At 38.8% G+C, this 13,246-nt stretch overlaps 2 protein-coding genes across 3 annotated transcripts; both read left to right on the top strand.

Moving 5' to 3' along the window:
* The first annotated feature begins 5,225 nt into the window (after positions 1 to 5,225).
* LOC141599349 (uncharacterized) lies at positions 5,226 to 8,144 on the top strand. Of its 2 annotated transcripts, none has more exons than XM_074419333.1 (6): positions 5,226 to 6,050; positions 6,749 to 6,844; positions 6,957 to 7,073; positions 7,336 to 7,552; positions 7,781 to 7,818; positions 7,906 to 8,144. In XM_074419333.1, the coding sequence occupies exons 1-6, from the start codon at positions 5,412 to 5,414 to the stop codon at positions 7,999 to 8,001; spliced, it is 1,203 nt and encodes a 400-aa protein (XP_074275434.1). In that variant the 5' UTR covers positions 5,226 to 5,411; the 3' UTR covers positions 8,002 to 8,144. The 2 variants fall into 2 exon arrangements, with proteins under 2 accessions (XP_074275434.1, XP_074275435.1); XM_074419334.1 differs by having other exon boundaries at positions 5,286 to 6,050; positions 7,342 to 7,552.
* Positions 8,145 to 11,452: 3,308 nt separating this feature from the next.
* Positions 11,453 to 12,999, top strand: LOC141599350 (uncharacterized). The gene is made up of 2 exons (XM_074419336.1): positions 11,453 to 12,196; positions 12,606 to 12,999. The coding sequence occupies exons 1-2, from the start codon at positions 11,539 to 11,541 to the stop codon at positions 12,761 to 12,763; spliced, it is 816 nt and encodes a 271-aa protein (XP_074275437.1). The 5' UTR covers positions 11,453 to 11,538; the 3' UTR covers positions 12,764 to 12,999.
* The last annotated feature ends 247 nt before the right edge of the window (positions 13,000 to 13,246 follow it).

The following is a 13,246-nucleotide window of genomic DNA, read 5'->3' on the forward strand; positions in this document are numbered from 1 at the left end:
ACGCAGTTTCATCTTCAATATCTGAAGAATCATCAACTTTGCTAGACTCAGCTTGTAAGGCCATCTTTTTGCTTGTGCCAACTTCCTCCTCATCCTGATTAAGAGTAATCTCGTGAGCCATTAAGGTTCCGAGTAGCTCCTGATAGGATAATGAAGTTAGGTCCTTACATTCTTCTATGACAGATACTTTATGTCTCCATCTGCGAGACATACTTCTGAGTATTTTTCTAGCAATTTCCTCGGAATCAAAAGTTCTTCCTAAATTTTTTAGCTCATTGATGATGCTAGAAAAGCGAGAGGACATGTTATCAACTGACTCGTTTTGCTCCATGGCAAACAGCTCGTATTTTCGCATTAGTAATGCCATACGTTGCTTTTTGACAACAGTGGTTCCCTCATAGGCTAATTCTAGACCATCCCATATTTCCTTGGCAGATGAATTGGTTGAGAAACGATCGAATTCAGTGGCAATCATACCGTTTTGCAATAAGCTTATTGCTTTTGAATTCTTCTCAGCCTTTTTATAATCCGCCTCAATATAGTCTTCTTCTTTCTTTTCGACGGTAGTGTCATTACTGGTTGCAAGTAAGATCTTATTAGGACCATTCTTGATAATCAACCAACACTCCCAGTCGTTTCCCTTAATGAAGTGGGTCATCATATTTTTCCATAAACCATAGTTCTTCCCATTGAATATAGGACACTTTAGGTGTTTGGAATCCATTTGATAAAAAATAAATGCAGCGGAAAAAACGATAAATAGACTACAAAAAAACGATCAACTCTAGCTGTTAGGCTATCAAGAGCACGAGGCTCTGATACCAATTGTGGAGTCTATTGATCGAATACGAAAGAGGGGGGGTGAATTGAGTATTAAAAACGATGACCGCTTTTTCGAAATATATGATATAAATTAATTACTTGATTTTATTGATTAAAATCAACTAATTAAATTATTAACAATAAATGCAAAATCGAAATAACAATAATAAAGAGAGAGAGAAAGAGAGACACACAGGATTTTGAAGTGGTTCAGTTTCACAAGTCGAAACCTACGTCCACTATTCTCGATTAATAATTTTTAGTACCTTTCTCCGGATTACAAAAATTATCAATCCACTCGTATAATCAACTATATGATTATAACTCAGATTGAGTATCGCTAAATACTCTAGGTTGTTCTTACGTTAATAAGAAAAATACAACGACAAATACTAATCTCACGTTATGCGAGTGAGTATACTATCCTTGTGTATTTAGTATCCTATAACGATTTTTCTTCGAGTGATTGACAAATTTGATGCGTAATTTTTGTATAAGCAAATTTGGAAAATAAGAATTAAAGCTCAAATGATTTTGCTTAAAATATTTTTCTCTCTTGAAATTTGTAGATGTGTGTGTCAACAATTAATGTTGAATGAATGAGAGTATTTATAGTAGAGTGAATTAGGGTTTGGAATGTTCTGGAATTAGATCATAGGAATGTTCTGGAAGAATAAATCCTAACAACTTGATGAACAAGTAAGAAGAGAAGGGAAGGAGGAGTTTGGCCTCCCTAGGGTTTCGGCCTCCCTAGGGTTCGGCCCACCTAGGGTTTGGCCGGCCTCTAGGGCTCCTTCGGTCCACTACTTGCTTCTATAGCCCGCAACAAATCGAGATAGAATTTAGTTAAAGCCCTAGGTTGCATGACGATATAAATATCGTGTTACAAACCAATAGTTTATTTAACTTAAATTCTAATTAATTAATTCCAATTAAAATAAATACTCTCTTATTTTTATAAACCATTAAAAATATATTTTCCAAAAATTAACGCATCATTTTTGTCTAGCAATGAAGTTATGTCTATTAGGTCATAACTTCACTAACCTTTAAATCAAACAAAGTAAAACCATTACCGGATGACGACCTATACTATCTAATCTTCAGTAGATCTTCAGTAAACGAATCGTCTCTTCACAAGTCTCTCATCTTGAGTCTCGTGGTTGATTCCCAATCTTGATCTCGCTTGAAAACATCGATCAAGTATATTTGAAGTTGTACCTCCTTGGTCCAAACTTCAAGCTTGCGTCATTGTAATTGTTCCTTTCTAAATTAAAACTTAAGCACACAATTACACGCATATGTTTATATATTAAGTCCACATACAAATCATTACTATCATTATCAAAACAAATAATAAGGACTAAAGGTCCAACAAATATGAATTATGTTGAGGAGGGAGGGTAATTAAATAGACTAAGAAAAAATGGGGGACCCACATGTAAAAACTCAGCAGCCAATCAGGAGCCAAGAAAAAACTTAGCTTTTATACTATGTAGATAAATCTCCGACTTGTTAAATCTAACACACAAATTTACTATATCTAGCACATTTTTCCGCTTTATTCCGAATTTTCCCCTCAATTCTCGCACACAAAGGGAGAGACAAATCAAAACCTAAAACTAAGAAATCCCAATTAGCTACCCCTGATGGAGCACTAACGCACCACCCGGGATTCCACCTCTGACCGTCGACAAAGATAGGGGAAGGGGACTTCGGCGATGGAAGTCGACAGTTGTTCATGGATGTTGAGGAATGGGGAAGGGGATTGGGTCGTGCTAGGGATTAGGTCATTTGGATTGGTCAGTTCCGATCGACGACGATGGCGGCGACAACGCGGGGTTGTTTGGTCAACGACACAAAGTGGTCATGGTCATGGAGGTGTGGGATGGGTGGTCGAGGGTGGGGGATGAGTCATGGTCTCATGGGTGGTCAGGGATGGTGGGTAGGGGAGAGAATATTTTTTTTTTAATTTTGATTTTATTATGAAGGGTAGTAATGAAACAATAGAGGTAAAATGTGCAGGAACTTAGGAAGTACTTCATTCGTTTCAATGAGTTGTATACGTTTGTTTTATACATGTACATTAATGCACGTTTTCTTTTGCTCATATCTTTAGCTATACAATATTAAAAATTATAAAAATTTGATATTCATAACATACTCGATAAGACAATTTCAAAAAGATCTCACATGGCTATCTTTTATATTATATATTAGAAATTATAATGAAACTTCTTCTCACTTATGAATAGTGTCCAAAAAACAAATGTATACAACTCAATGAAACGGAAAAAGTAGTAAACTTGTATACGGGATTTAACAAGTTCATTTATTTTTTTATCATTAAAACGTATACTACAATCTTAAACCCCACCGGTGGTAAAAAAAATCGTAATTGCTAAATCCAACACGCCGTTTTACTCAATCCAACACATTTTGCCATATTTTTCCATCACCGGCCTTTATTTAAAAAAAATCAAAAAATCAAAAAATTTGAAAAATAAAAATAAACCCCAACCCAACCCCAACAGGCGACAACCCTTACCACAACCACAATCACCTTCCACCAGCACCGGCCGTCTGCCCTCGCCACCAACCTCCTGCCCCCCTCGCCATCAACTCCATCCCAGCCCCGCCGTCGATCAAACACTTTCGCTGCGGCTGAAGGTGGATCGAATGATGATTGCGGTTGATTCAAGGCAACGAATGTAATACTACGGTTTTTTATGTCTATGGGTACTCTATCGAGTGGGGCTTACTCTGTCGAGTAAGTATGTTTTTACGCAAAACAGTAGTCTGCCTGTTGGGTACTCGATCGAGTACGTGTGACACTCGATCGAGTAGGGGGCATTTGATCGAGTAAGTCACTTACTCGATCGAGTAAGTGAGTCTTACGGGTTATTTTACCGGGTTTTGATAGTAACGCGAGAAGGATATAAAAACATCTTTCGTCAGTTTCTTGTCATTTTACCCTATTCTAAGTTTCATAAGAAATAAAAACAAGTTACGTTATTCTCCTCTTTCGCATTGCTATCAAATCTTAAGGGCTAGAGTCGTCAGATCATTGAGTTCTTTACGCCGTTGAGACCGTCGCATTGTGAGTAAGCTTCTAGTATGATTTTTATATCGTTTCATTGATTTTAGTTGAAACCCTAATTGGGTAAATTGGGGGTTTTGGGGAGTATTGTTGATGTTAGATTGTGATTGTATGATTGTGTGTTTATAGGAGGTGATTTCGTTGAAGAACGATAATGATTAGCTGATTGTGACGATCTTGGTGATTGCTTTCCCAGGTAGGGTTTCCCTACTCAGTATTGTTTACATGACATTGTTATTAATTGATTGTTGTAGTTGTGGTTGTTGTTGAATATCATATTGGTAATGAATTGGATAATGGCTGATTGTATTGTTGGTTGTATAACTGTGTGTGATTTGCAAGGTGCGTCCTCGGCTGAGTGGAGTCACTTGCGGGAGTGGCTTCACGACCTTGATTTGCCTTCTGTGGAACACGCCACAGAAGAGATGTGCACATTAAGGAACTTGGGTTTATTGCTCAGATGAGATGAGCGGGGCTTAGGTGGGAACGGCTGCGGTCCCCCACTGGCGGTGTGGAATACTTGTTGCGATGAGTATTCTGGCAGGACTACACACTTTAGTGTGTAGTCAGGTGTGTGGTGATATGATGGAGATTGGTTTGGTTGGATTGGATTGTTGTATTGCTTTTGTTGCAGCTGTGTTGTTTTGTGTAATCAGTACTAACCCCGTTTAATTGTTTTAAAAAATGTGGTGATCCATTCGGGGATGGTGAGCAGTTATTGAGCAGGTATGAGATGATCCGCATGGGATAGCTGGGTTGAGTCACCACGAGCTGTTTAGAAGTCTTCCGCTGTGTCAAAACATTCTTTCATATTGTTTTAGTTGGCTTGACAGTTTTGAGGAACATTTGTATTTTACTTTATCAGTTTTGGTTTTGGATTTGTATCACGTTAAAACATATTTAATAAAGTATGTTTCTTTATTGTCTATTTGATATACCTTGCCCCGGGTAACCGAGATGGTAGCATTCCCATGCCTAAGTGGTTCTGGTAAGGCACTTGGAGACTTGGAGTATGGAGGTGTTACAACGAACATGGCGCGGGGAGGGTGGTCGGTGTGGGTATGGGGGCTGGGAGCAGAGACCGGCGCGGGGATAGAGTGGTGAGGGGTGGTCGGCGGTGGTAGGGGGTGGGGGAGGGGTTGTTAGCTGTTGGGAGGTTTTTTGGGGTTTTGGATTTCTCCCTAGGTGAGAGTGAGGAATTAAGGTAAGAAATGGAAGGGAGGGGTAAACTCAAAATAAGACGGAAAAATGTGCAAAAATTAGTAAAATTGTGTGCGGAATTTAGCAAGTCCCAAAAAAATCTGTCCCCAATTCCGTAGATAAGATTTTGGCCACAAATTGCCGCCAAACAAAATAGAAGGAACATCTGCAAAATTACTGACACTTCACTGCTCTTTTCCTTAACACATCTTCAATCAAGCAGCCATGTTCATCATCATAATCTTACAAACTTAAACAAAAATAATCAAAATCATCTCATTGAGATAGAATGGCACTAATAATATCCAACACATTTCTAAATACACCACCATTATCACCATTATTTCGCACAGTAACACACAATCATCATAATACTAGGTTGTCTTACCATAATTTGAATCGATACACGCGATTATTCACCATTAAAGCATCATCTAACGCGAAAGAAAGCGATTACGAAGGAATTGAGGAGTCACGGTGGCTTCGGGAAGAACAGCGGTGGCTTCGTGAAGAACAGCGATGGCTTCGCGAAGAATCTCGGTGGAATTCTGAACGGAATTCGCTATTACTTCAAATTCAGCGGTTACAATCGGAATTAGATAGGATTCAAGCGAGGATTAATTGCGTTAATGTTGATGTTGATTGTGTTGTTGATGATGATTCGTTAGTTTCTCGAACTTTGGATAAAACGGTGGATTTGTTGAAAGGTTTGAAGAGTGGTGATGATTCTAAGCGAATTCCGGAGGTTTTTGATAAGGAGGTGGTGTCGGAGGTGGTTGCGCCGCCGGTGAGACCGCCGGAAAGTCGGAGTGATGAGAAGGTTGAGAAGAAGGTGGAGGAGAAAGAGAAGACGAAGGCGAAGGTTAAACCGAAGGCGAGCTCGAGTTTGAGGATGGGAGCTGAAGGAGACGAAGTTCGCATTTTGCAGGTAGTATTGGAGATTAGCTTTTCCGCGTTCTGATCATTTGTTTAACTTTGATTAAAATACGTCTCACAATGAATATAAAAGTTAAACAAATAACTGAGACAGAAAGAGTAATCGTTGTGTAGTTATAGTTGGTAATTTCCATTAAATTTTGTAGCGGTGCTAGAATTCGAAGTTTCAAGTTCAGTTGTTAGGTTAGTTTCAATCTAGTCAGTTTAGCTCAGTTTAGTGTAGTTTAAGTCTATTATTTAGTTCTAATTAGTTAAGCTTCGTTAATTTTGTTTGTTGGTAGAAAAAAAAAATGTAATCTGAGCATGAAGTAAGCTTTGTTAAAATTAAATTCATTTAGTTTGTATTCGCTATTCTTTGTCTTGATTTGGAGTATATAAATTAATGCAATTATGCAATTTTCGGCTAAATATTCTTTCAAGGTAATGTAGAAACGATATGTTTATGTTAAAAACAAAAGTGTAAAAAATGTTTGCATCTGATACGATTAAATTCAACTTCATCTTCATATATTGCAACTTTATTTTATAAGGCTTGAGGGTCATCTTATTTTGATTGGACATCGAATCTGAATTTCGTGATATTGCGTTAGGGCTCGTTGTAAACATGATAAGATCTCGTCTCTGAGAAATAATGCTATCATAGCAGGATTTGTTTTGAGTTGTTGCTGATACTGTTGTCTGTTTGGATAGGAAGCATTGATGAGTTTAGGATTTTACTCGGGTGAGGAGGATATGGAGTACTCAAGTTTCTCAGAAGGCACTTCGCGTGCTGTAAAGACCTGGCAAGTATGTTGGCGGCTTGTATTTCTATCAACATCTAGGCTAAATGCTGCATTTGTTATGCCAATAAATAAGAAAGCTATGGAAACTCATATTTATACATTAATTTGGATTATAGGCCTCAATAGGTGTTCGCGAGGATGGGGTTATGACTGCTGAGCTTCTTGAAAGATTATATGGCTCTCAGGAACTTCAGAGCTCTGAATTGTCCTTCGAAGCTGATATCCGAAAAATAGTAAGTGTTGCTTGTGCATGTTTTACGACATTGCTATCTACATCGTTGATGTTTAGCTGTTGTCTATCAGAAGATTGTCATGCTGCCCGAGCAATTGTGTAGTGAATTCACGTTCTGGCTTTGTCTTCTCCTAACCTTTCATATTCACAGCATTTTGGACCAACAAGTAGATTGTTGTCGAATTTACGCGTGTGATGGCTATTCTTAGCATTCATTAGAGAAGTTATATGCAAATGTCTCACTTTATGTATTTATGTGCAAGGATCAGGCAAATGGAGCTGTAACTGAAGTCAGAGAAGTTCGGGAGACAGTAGTGAAGAAAGAGCCGACCGATGTGTATGTATCCGAACACCGTGTATTTCTACTTGGTGAGAACAGGTGGGAGGAGCCTTCAAGGCTAAACAAGACCAAGGGGAACACTCAAATTTCTGCTGGAAAATGTCTTACCTGTAAAGGGGAGGGTCGATTGCTGTGCATGGGTATGTGTAAATTTATTAAGCTTACCTTAACTAACCAAAGGCGTTCAATTTTGTTATCTGATCCTGAAGCACGATGTCCATCTCTCGCATGACTTGCATTTTGGGATGGTGGCTGGATTAGTGCATGGCAAACAAAGTTGCCTTTTTAGTACTTTAGTTCTGTATTTGAACTTTGTCTTATGCAAATATTTTCACTTTTGTTAATATCAAGACTCCTTTCTACTGCAGAATGTGACGGGACTGGGGAACCAAATGTTGAGGAACAGGTGGTTTGAATTTCTTTGTTCTATATGGTTTTCGGTTTTTCCCGTGTTCTTCCTTAAACTTATGTTCAGCTTTACAATCTATTGCAGTTCTTGGATTGGGTGGAGGAAGGAGCAAATTGCCCCTACTGTGAAGGTCTTGGATATAATGTTTGTGACGTTTGCCACGGGACACTTGTTCTATAGTCATGGTCTGGAGGGTGGAGATTAGAGTATATTTCTTTTCTCAACTGTTCTCTTTTACCAGGTACTTGTACATCTTATTTGTCCTATCAATCGTGTGTTCTACTGATAAATTCTAAATTTAATATAGAAGCCTTTGTCGTCAACGTTCTTTTCCCCTCCATTCTCACTTAGTAATAATCTTAGAATCCTAGTGTCACAATGAAAATAACATCTGACTTGTCAATTTAGAGACTCCTTAATTGCAGATGCTCCAACTTTAAGCTAGTGTAGAAAGCCTAGTTTACTTTGTGATTTGTAATTCTCAAGCTTGTTATAGATGTAAACAACTCCTTTAACCCTATAATGACATGGTTAAGTGGTTAAGCATGCATTGCATACATGCTCATATTGTCCTCCAGTCTTCTAGCAACCTTCGTATTTATGACACAACATGATAGAAATCTTGCGGCTAGTAGTCGACTGCTTCACTGCTCCCAAGTGAAGTTACAAAGGAAAACTTACAATATCAGTACATGTTTCCCGAATTCCACTCGAGTGTCCATACCCTTAAGTGCGTAGCATCCGAGATGGATATGTTTGGTGAAATGCAGAGCTGGATTAACATTGCAAAGATGCTTAGCAATTAGCATCAGTAAGTGATGAACTTTGTATTAAAGTTCATGGCACTAAGATGAGGGAAAATGCTTCGGTTACACTCGCTGTATTTCTGATATTGTAAATCAACTGTACTTCTACCAGTGCTTTCTATAGATATAGATAGGCCTGATAAACTTAAAACCTGATGACATTAGTTGGAAGTGTGAACTGTTGGAACACCAACTTTGGAAACTTCACAATTTCCATGCTGACTTCTATTGCCATATTGATGAACCGGTTCATATTGTGATCAGTAATTTCGATTGTATATAATCTTTGAGGGAGACATATTTTAGTTAAAGAAAATTATTTACGAACCTGTTTCTCGATTACCTGATTTGCTGTATCGCTCCATTAAAATTCTTTTAGTTTGGCATCTCAATTTGTTGCATGTGGATGGTATGCTTATGACTCGTCTTTGATATGACGTGAATTTTTAACTTGAAATCTTCAAAAGTGTATCCAAAATTCCAAATCCTCACAATGTCTCATCACAGCTTAATAGCTCATGGTAGTATACCCATCACAGCATCACTACTGATTTTCTTTTGAGGGACACTGGAACACATTTATATACTCAGCCAGTGTTTGAAAAATCTAACCGGACCAGTCTTTGCTTGACTAAACAAAGTACCTCGCCTCAACAATGACCCACCTAATCTAACAGAGTCCACAACTATTTTGCTTTCTGAGTCACAAAGGTCTGTCGTGAAGTCCAGAAGAGTGGATTTAGGCCCTGTTCTTTCTGGCTTATTTTCAGCCCATTTGAGTTCAGCTCTATTCAGTTCAGCTCAGTTCAATTCAGTTCAGCTCAGTTCAATTTAGTTTAGCTCCATTCAGTTCAGCTCAGCTCCATTAAGTTCAGCTCATTTCAGCTTTACTCATCTTAAATTTAATAGTTATTATTAATTTTGTCATCAATAATACTATTTTTTTAATATTATTATTATTATTATTATTATTGTTGTTGTTGTTGTTGTTGTGGGGCACGCTCAACCGACTTGACCCACTAGCCAATACGGGGTCATACAAGTCAACACGCTTGCAAACATGGTTACGGATTCGCTTGATACCCTACGAATCACGAATCGTTAAAAGCGAATTCTATCAAATTGATTACTGAAAATACATATAACACATTTTCTATAAGCGAATCGCGAATCGGTAAGGCGTATTCATAGCGAATATGGTAACCATGCTTTCCAAGCCATCATTTGAGGTACACATAGAAACCTATAAATACCTCATTATTGACCAATCAATGGTAAAATACTTCTCACCAACAACTTCGTCTCTCTAGAAGTAAGACTACTCGAGGTACTATGAGAGGGCACGGAAACCTTAGCTTCAAGCAAGGTCTCAACTATCCACCAGTACCGTAAGGCATCAGAGAAGGACCTATTGCGAACCCTTCGAGGCCCTATTTGTTACGCGTAAAAGATCCATCCGGAGAGAGCAAGCATAGGTTCGAGGTGCCATCGTCTGTGAGGAGCGCGTTGACCCGACCCGGATTCGAGCAACTCTTACTTGAGTGTTTTTATTCGAAACAACTATTTTTACTAATATCATTATTAATGTTCCGGGTGTGATTCCGGAGCAGGATTTGTGACCACGTAAGCTTGTAGAATGATGTCTTTGCTTGTCTCTTCCTTTCGCTCTTTCCTGTTTAAGATGAACAAACTGATGGCTCGGCTTGGTACCAAGCGTACTCACTCCGACGCTCAAGTCAGTAAACTTAAAGAGATTAAGTTGCTTGTTACTTGGCCAAGTATATTGTAGAGAGATAAGGGAGTTTATACCAGATTAATAGTGAGTTTTTGGATGAATTGTGGATCGTTTTCTCAATGAGGATTGAGGAGTATTTATAGACTTTCACCTTTTGTCACGTAGTGGCCAAGTGGCCAAGTGGCTAGCAGGTGGAAAGACTGTTCTACCCTCGGCCGAGGGACCCATGGCAGGCCGGCTGGCCTGGTTGACTCCATGCCGAGGGGACTCGATGTGAGTACGCGGATATGCCTCCCGGCTGGTTAGTTGCCTAGCCGAGACCCGAGACCCATGACAGCCGACAGTGCGTCGGGTTAGGGGTTCTAATACGTTGACTTGCTGTCTTTTGACTTTGACCTTGTTCAATATGTTGACTCGGTCAGCGGGTGCAGAATATGCCCCATCAATTAATATTGACATTATTATTTATTATTGTTATTAAGAATATTATTAGTAAAAAATTACTATTTTTTCATTATTATAATTTATGATTATTCATATATAATATTATAATTTTTTTCTTAAAATTTTTAGTATTAGTATAAATAGTATTATACTATGAATATTAGTATTATTATAGTTGATAATAACAATAATATTAAATATTATTATTATTATTAATATTATTAATATTAATATGATTATTTTAGTTGATTGACTTTATTGATTCGATTCAACTCTATTCATTTCAGTCGGCTCGGCTCCATTGATTCGATTTTGGCTCCATTCGGTTATTATTCGGCTCGATTCGATTCGGCTCTAAAAAGCCGTAAAAGAAACAGGGCCTAATTCAACGTCTACATAAAATCAAAGCGTCTTGCTTATGACGGGCTAATCCCGTCACAAGCTCTCTCACAAAAAGGGAGAGGGGACAAGGTGGGGCGCCCCCCATGTGCTTCCCCACTCACCTCTCATGGGTATTTTGTAAGAGAAAATAGTATCCGTCACAAGCTTGTGACGGATATCGCCCGTCTTCAATGAGATTTTGCGACATAAAATAGTGTTTTTTACGGTGAAAAGATGAAAAGGGTAAAAAGTAGTAGCACTAAATTTTTGAAATTCTCACCTTGCTTTTCATATATTATATAAAAATGTATTCTCTACCATTGTTGTTTCCACACCAAACCTTGTAAGTGAATGGAGGCCTCCTTCCAGAAGAGAGAATCCAAATTCACTGCAAATCTAAGGAACAATCATGATACTTACCTTGCGGCGAGCGACGATGGGAGGTCGCTCAACCTGGTAAGTCACATAGGAGCTGGGTCCATACCCAAAAGTACAGAATGGACTGTAAAGTTGAGCTCAGGTACTTCAAAGTTTACCGAGTTCAATCTACGGAGTGTCTATGGCAAAGAGCTCGCTGCTCAAAAAACAGAGAATGGGGAAATCGTGGTCTATCAAAAAAACCCTGGTTCAGACAGACCTTTCTGCTGGAGAGTTGATAATAGTCAGCTGCCCCTCACGGGTGGGGTCTATCTGTCATGTGATTGTGATAGTCAAGATTGGATCTCCGATTTTCACAAACTTTGTGCAACTCAAGATGGAACCATCACTACCAAACCATCGTTTGATGACACTTTGGAAGACCCCGGGGCTTGGTGGTTCATCGAGGTTGTGGAGAAGAGTGCATCAGAACAGCAGCAAGGTAATTTGATTCCTCCAATTCACTATCAGGAAAGCACCAGTTATAAGTGGCGAGCTCCCGATTATTCCCAGCAATTCGTCGCCGGCAAGAACTCTAATGGCTCTGGAAATCAGAACATTGGAGATGTTAAAATTGAAAACAAATTTTCAGGTCCGTATCTCCGACTTTGATTCTCTTTTATTTGAATCGTTTGTTTACGCATTTCACTTTAGTTCATCTATACCCAACCTATTTCCCCAATTTTTTCGAAATAAGTACAAGCTTCCTCTTATTCGACCTCCCCCCATCTCCCAGTCACAATCCTACCAACCCCAGCCTTCCCTTTTCCCTAACCCCAAAAGCAACATAATGGGGATGGAAGGGATTTCGAGGCGACTGGCGAGGGAATTTGTTTGTTTCTCAAAATTTATTTTTAACATGAAGTCTTCTTGATGATCCACAATTTCTTGTATGATTACCGCAATTTAACCAAAAAAAGAAAAGAAAAGAAAATGTGGAATTTTTTCCCCATTTTCTGGTTATGCATATGATCCCTATCATTGGTGGTGTGCCTGTGCAGTCACAGAGGCTGGTTATGCTACGTTGAGCCCGAGTTCCAGTTCCAAAGCTCCGACTATCTCCACAATTATTAATGCTGGCAACAACTCCAATGGCTCTGGAACTCAGACCAATAATGTCACTATCAAAAACGAAGTTCCAATATACAGGCATCGGTAAACTCCACTACACGTCTACAACTTTTATTTTTCTCTGATGGAATTTTGATGTTATATTTAAGAGGCACAGCTTAAGGAGCAGGTACATCCCACTTTGTGCGAAAAATTGCTGACACGAGACATTGTTGTATGATCACTGTTGTATTTTTCCCTTTCATTGAGTTCTGCAGGAAACTCCATCAGGTATCTGGTGCAGCTAGTACACATATTTTGTCGTATCTACTGCAACTTCGTAAAGTTGTTGCCTGTCAATGCATTTTACTCTGCGATTTTAATTATGTGTCGTTCAGAATACCAGAAGCATGTCCTCCGTATTTCTAGCGGATGTGTAAGGAACTGCACATCTGACCTGTGTAGGTTCTCCTATATGCTGTGTCGAAGCTGGACCCCTTAGATAAGTAGTAGATTGTCTGTCCCCGGAAACAGTGAATAATTTACATTTGCTTTTATATCATCATTTTATGTGTGTGGTGTAGGGAATGCT

Source organism: Silene latifolia, chromosome 9 (genome assembly GCF_048544455.1).
Source record: "Silene latifolia isolate original U9 population chromosome 9, ASM4854445v1, whole genome shotgun sequence".
Classification (NCBI taxonomy): domain Eukaryota; kingdom Viridiplantae; phylum Streptophyta; class Magnoliopsida; order Caryophyllales; family Caryophyllaceae; genus Silene; species Silene latifolia.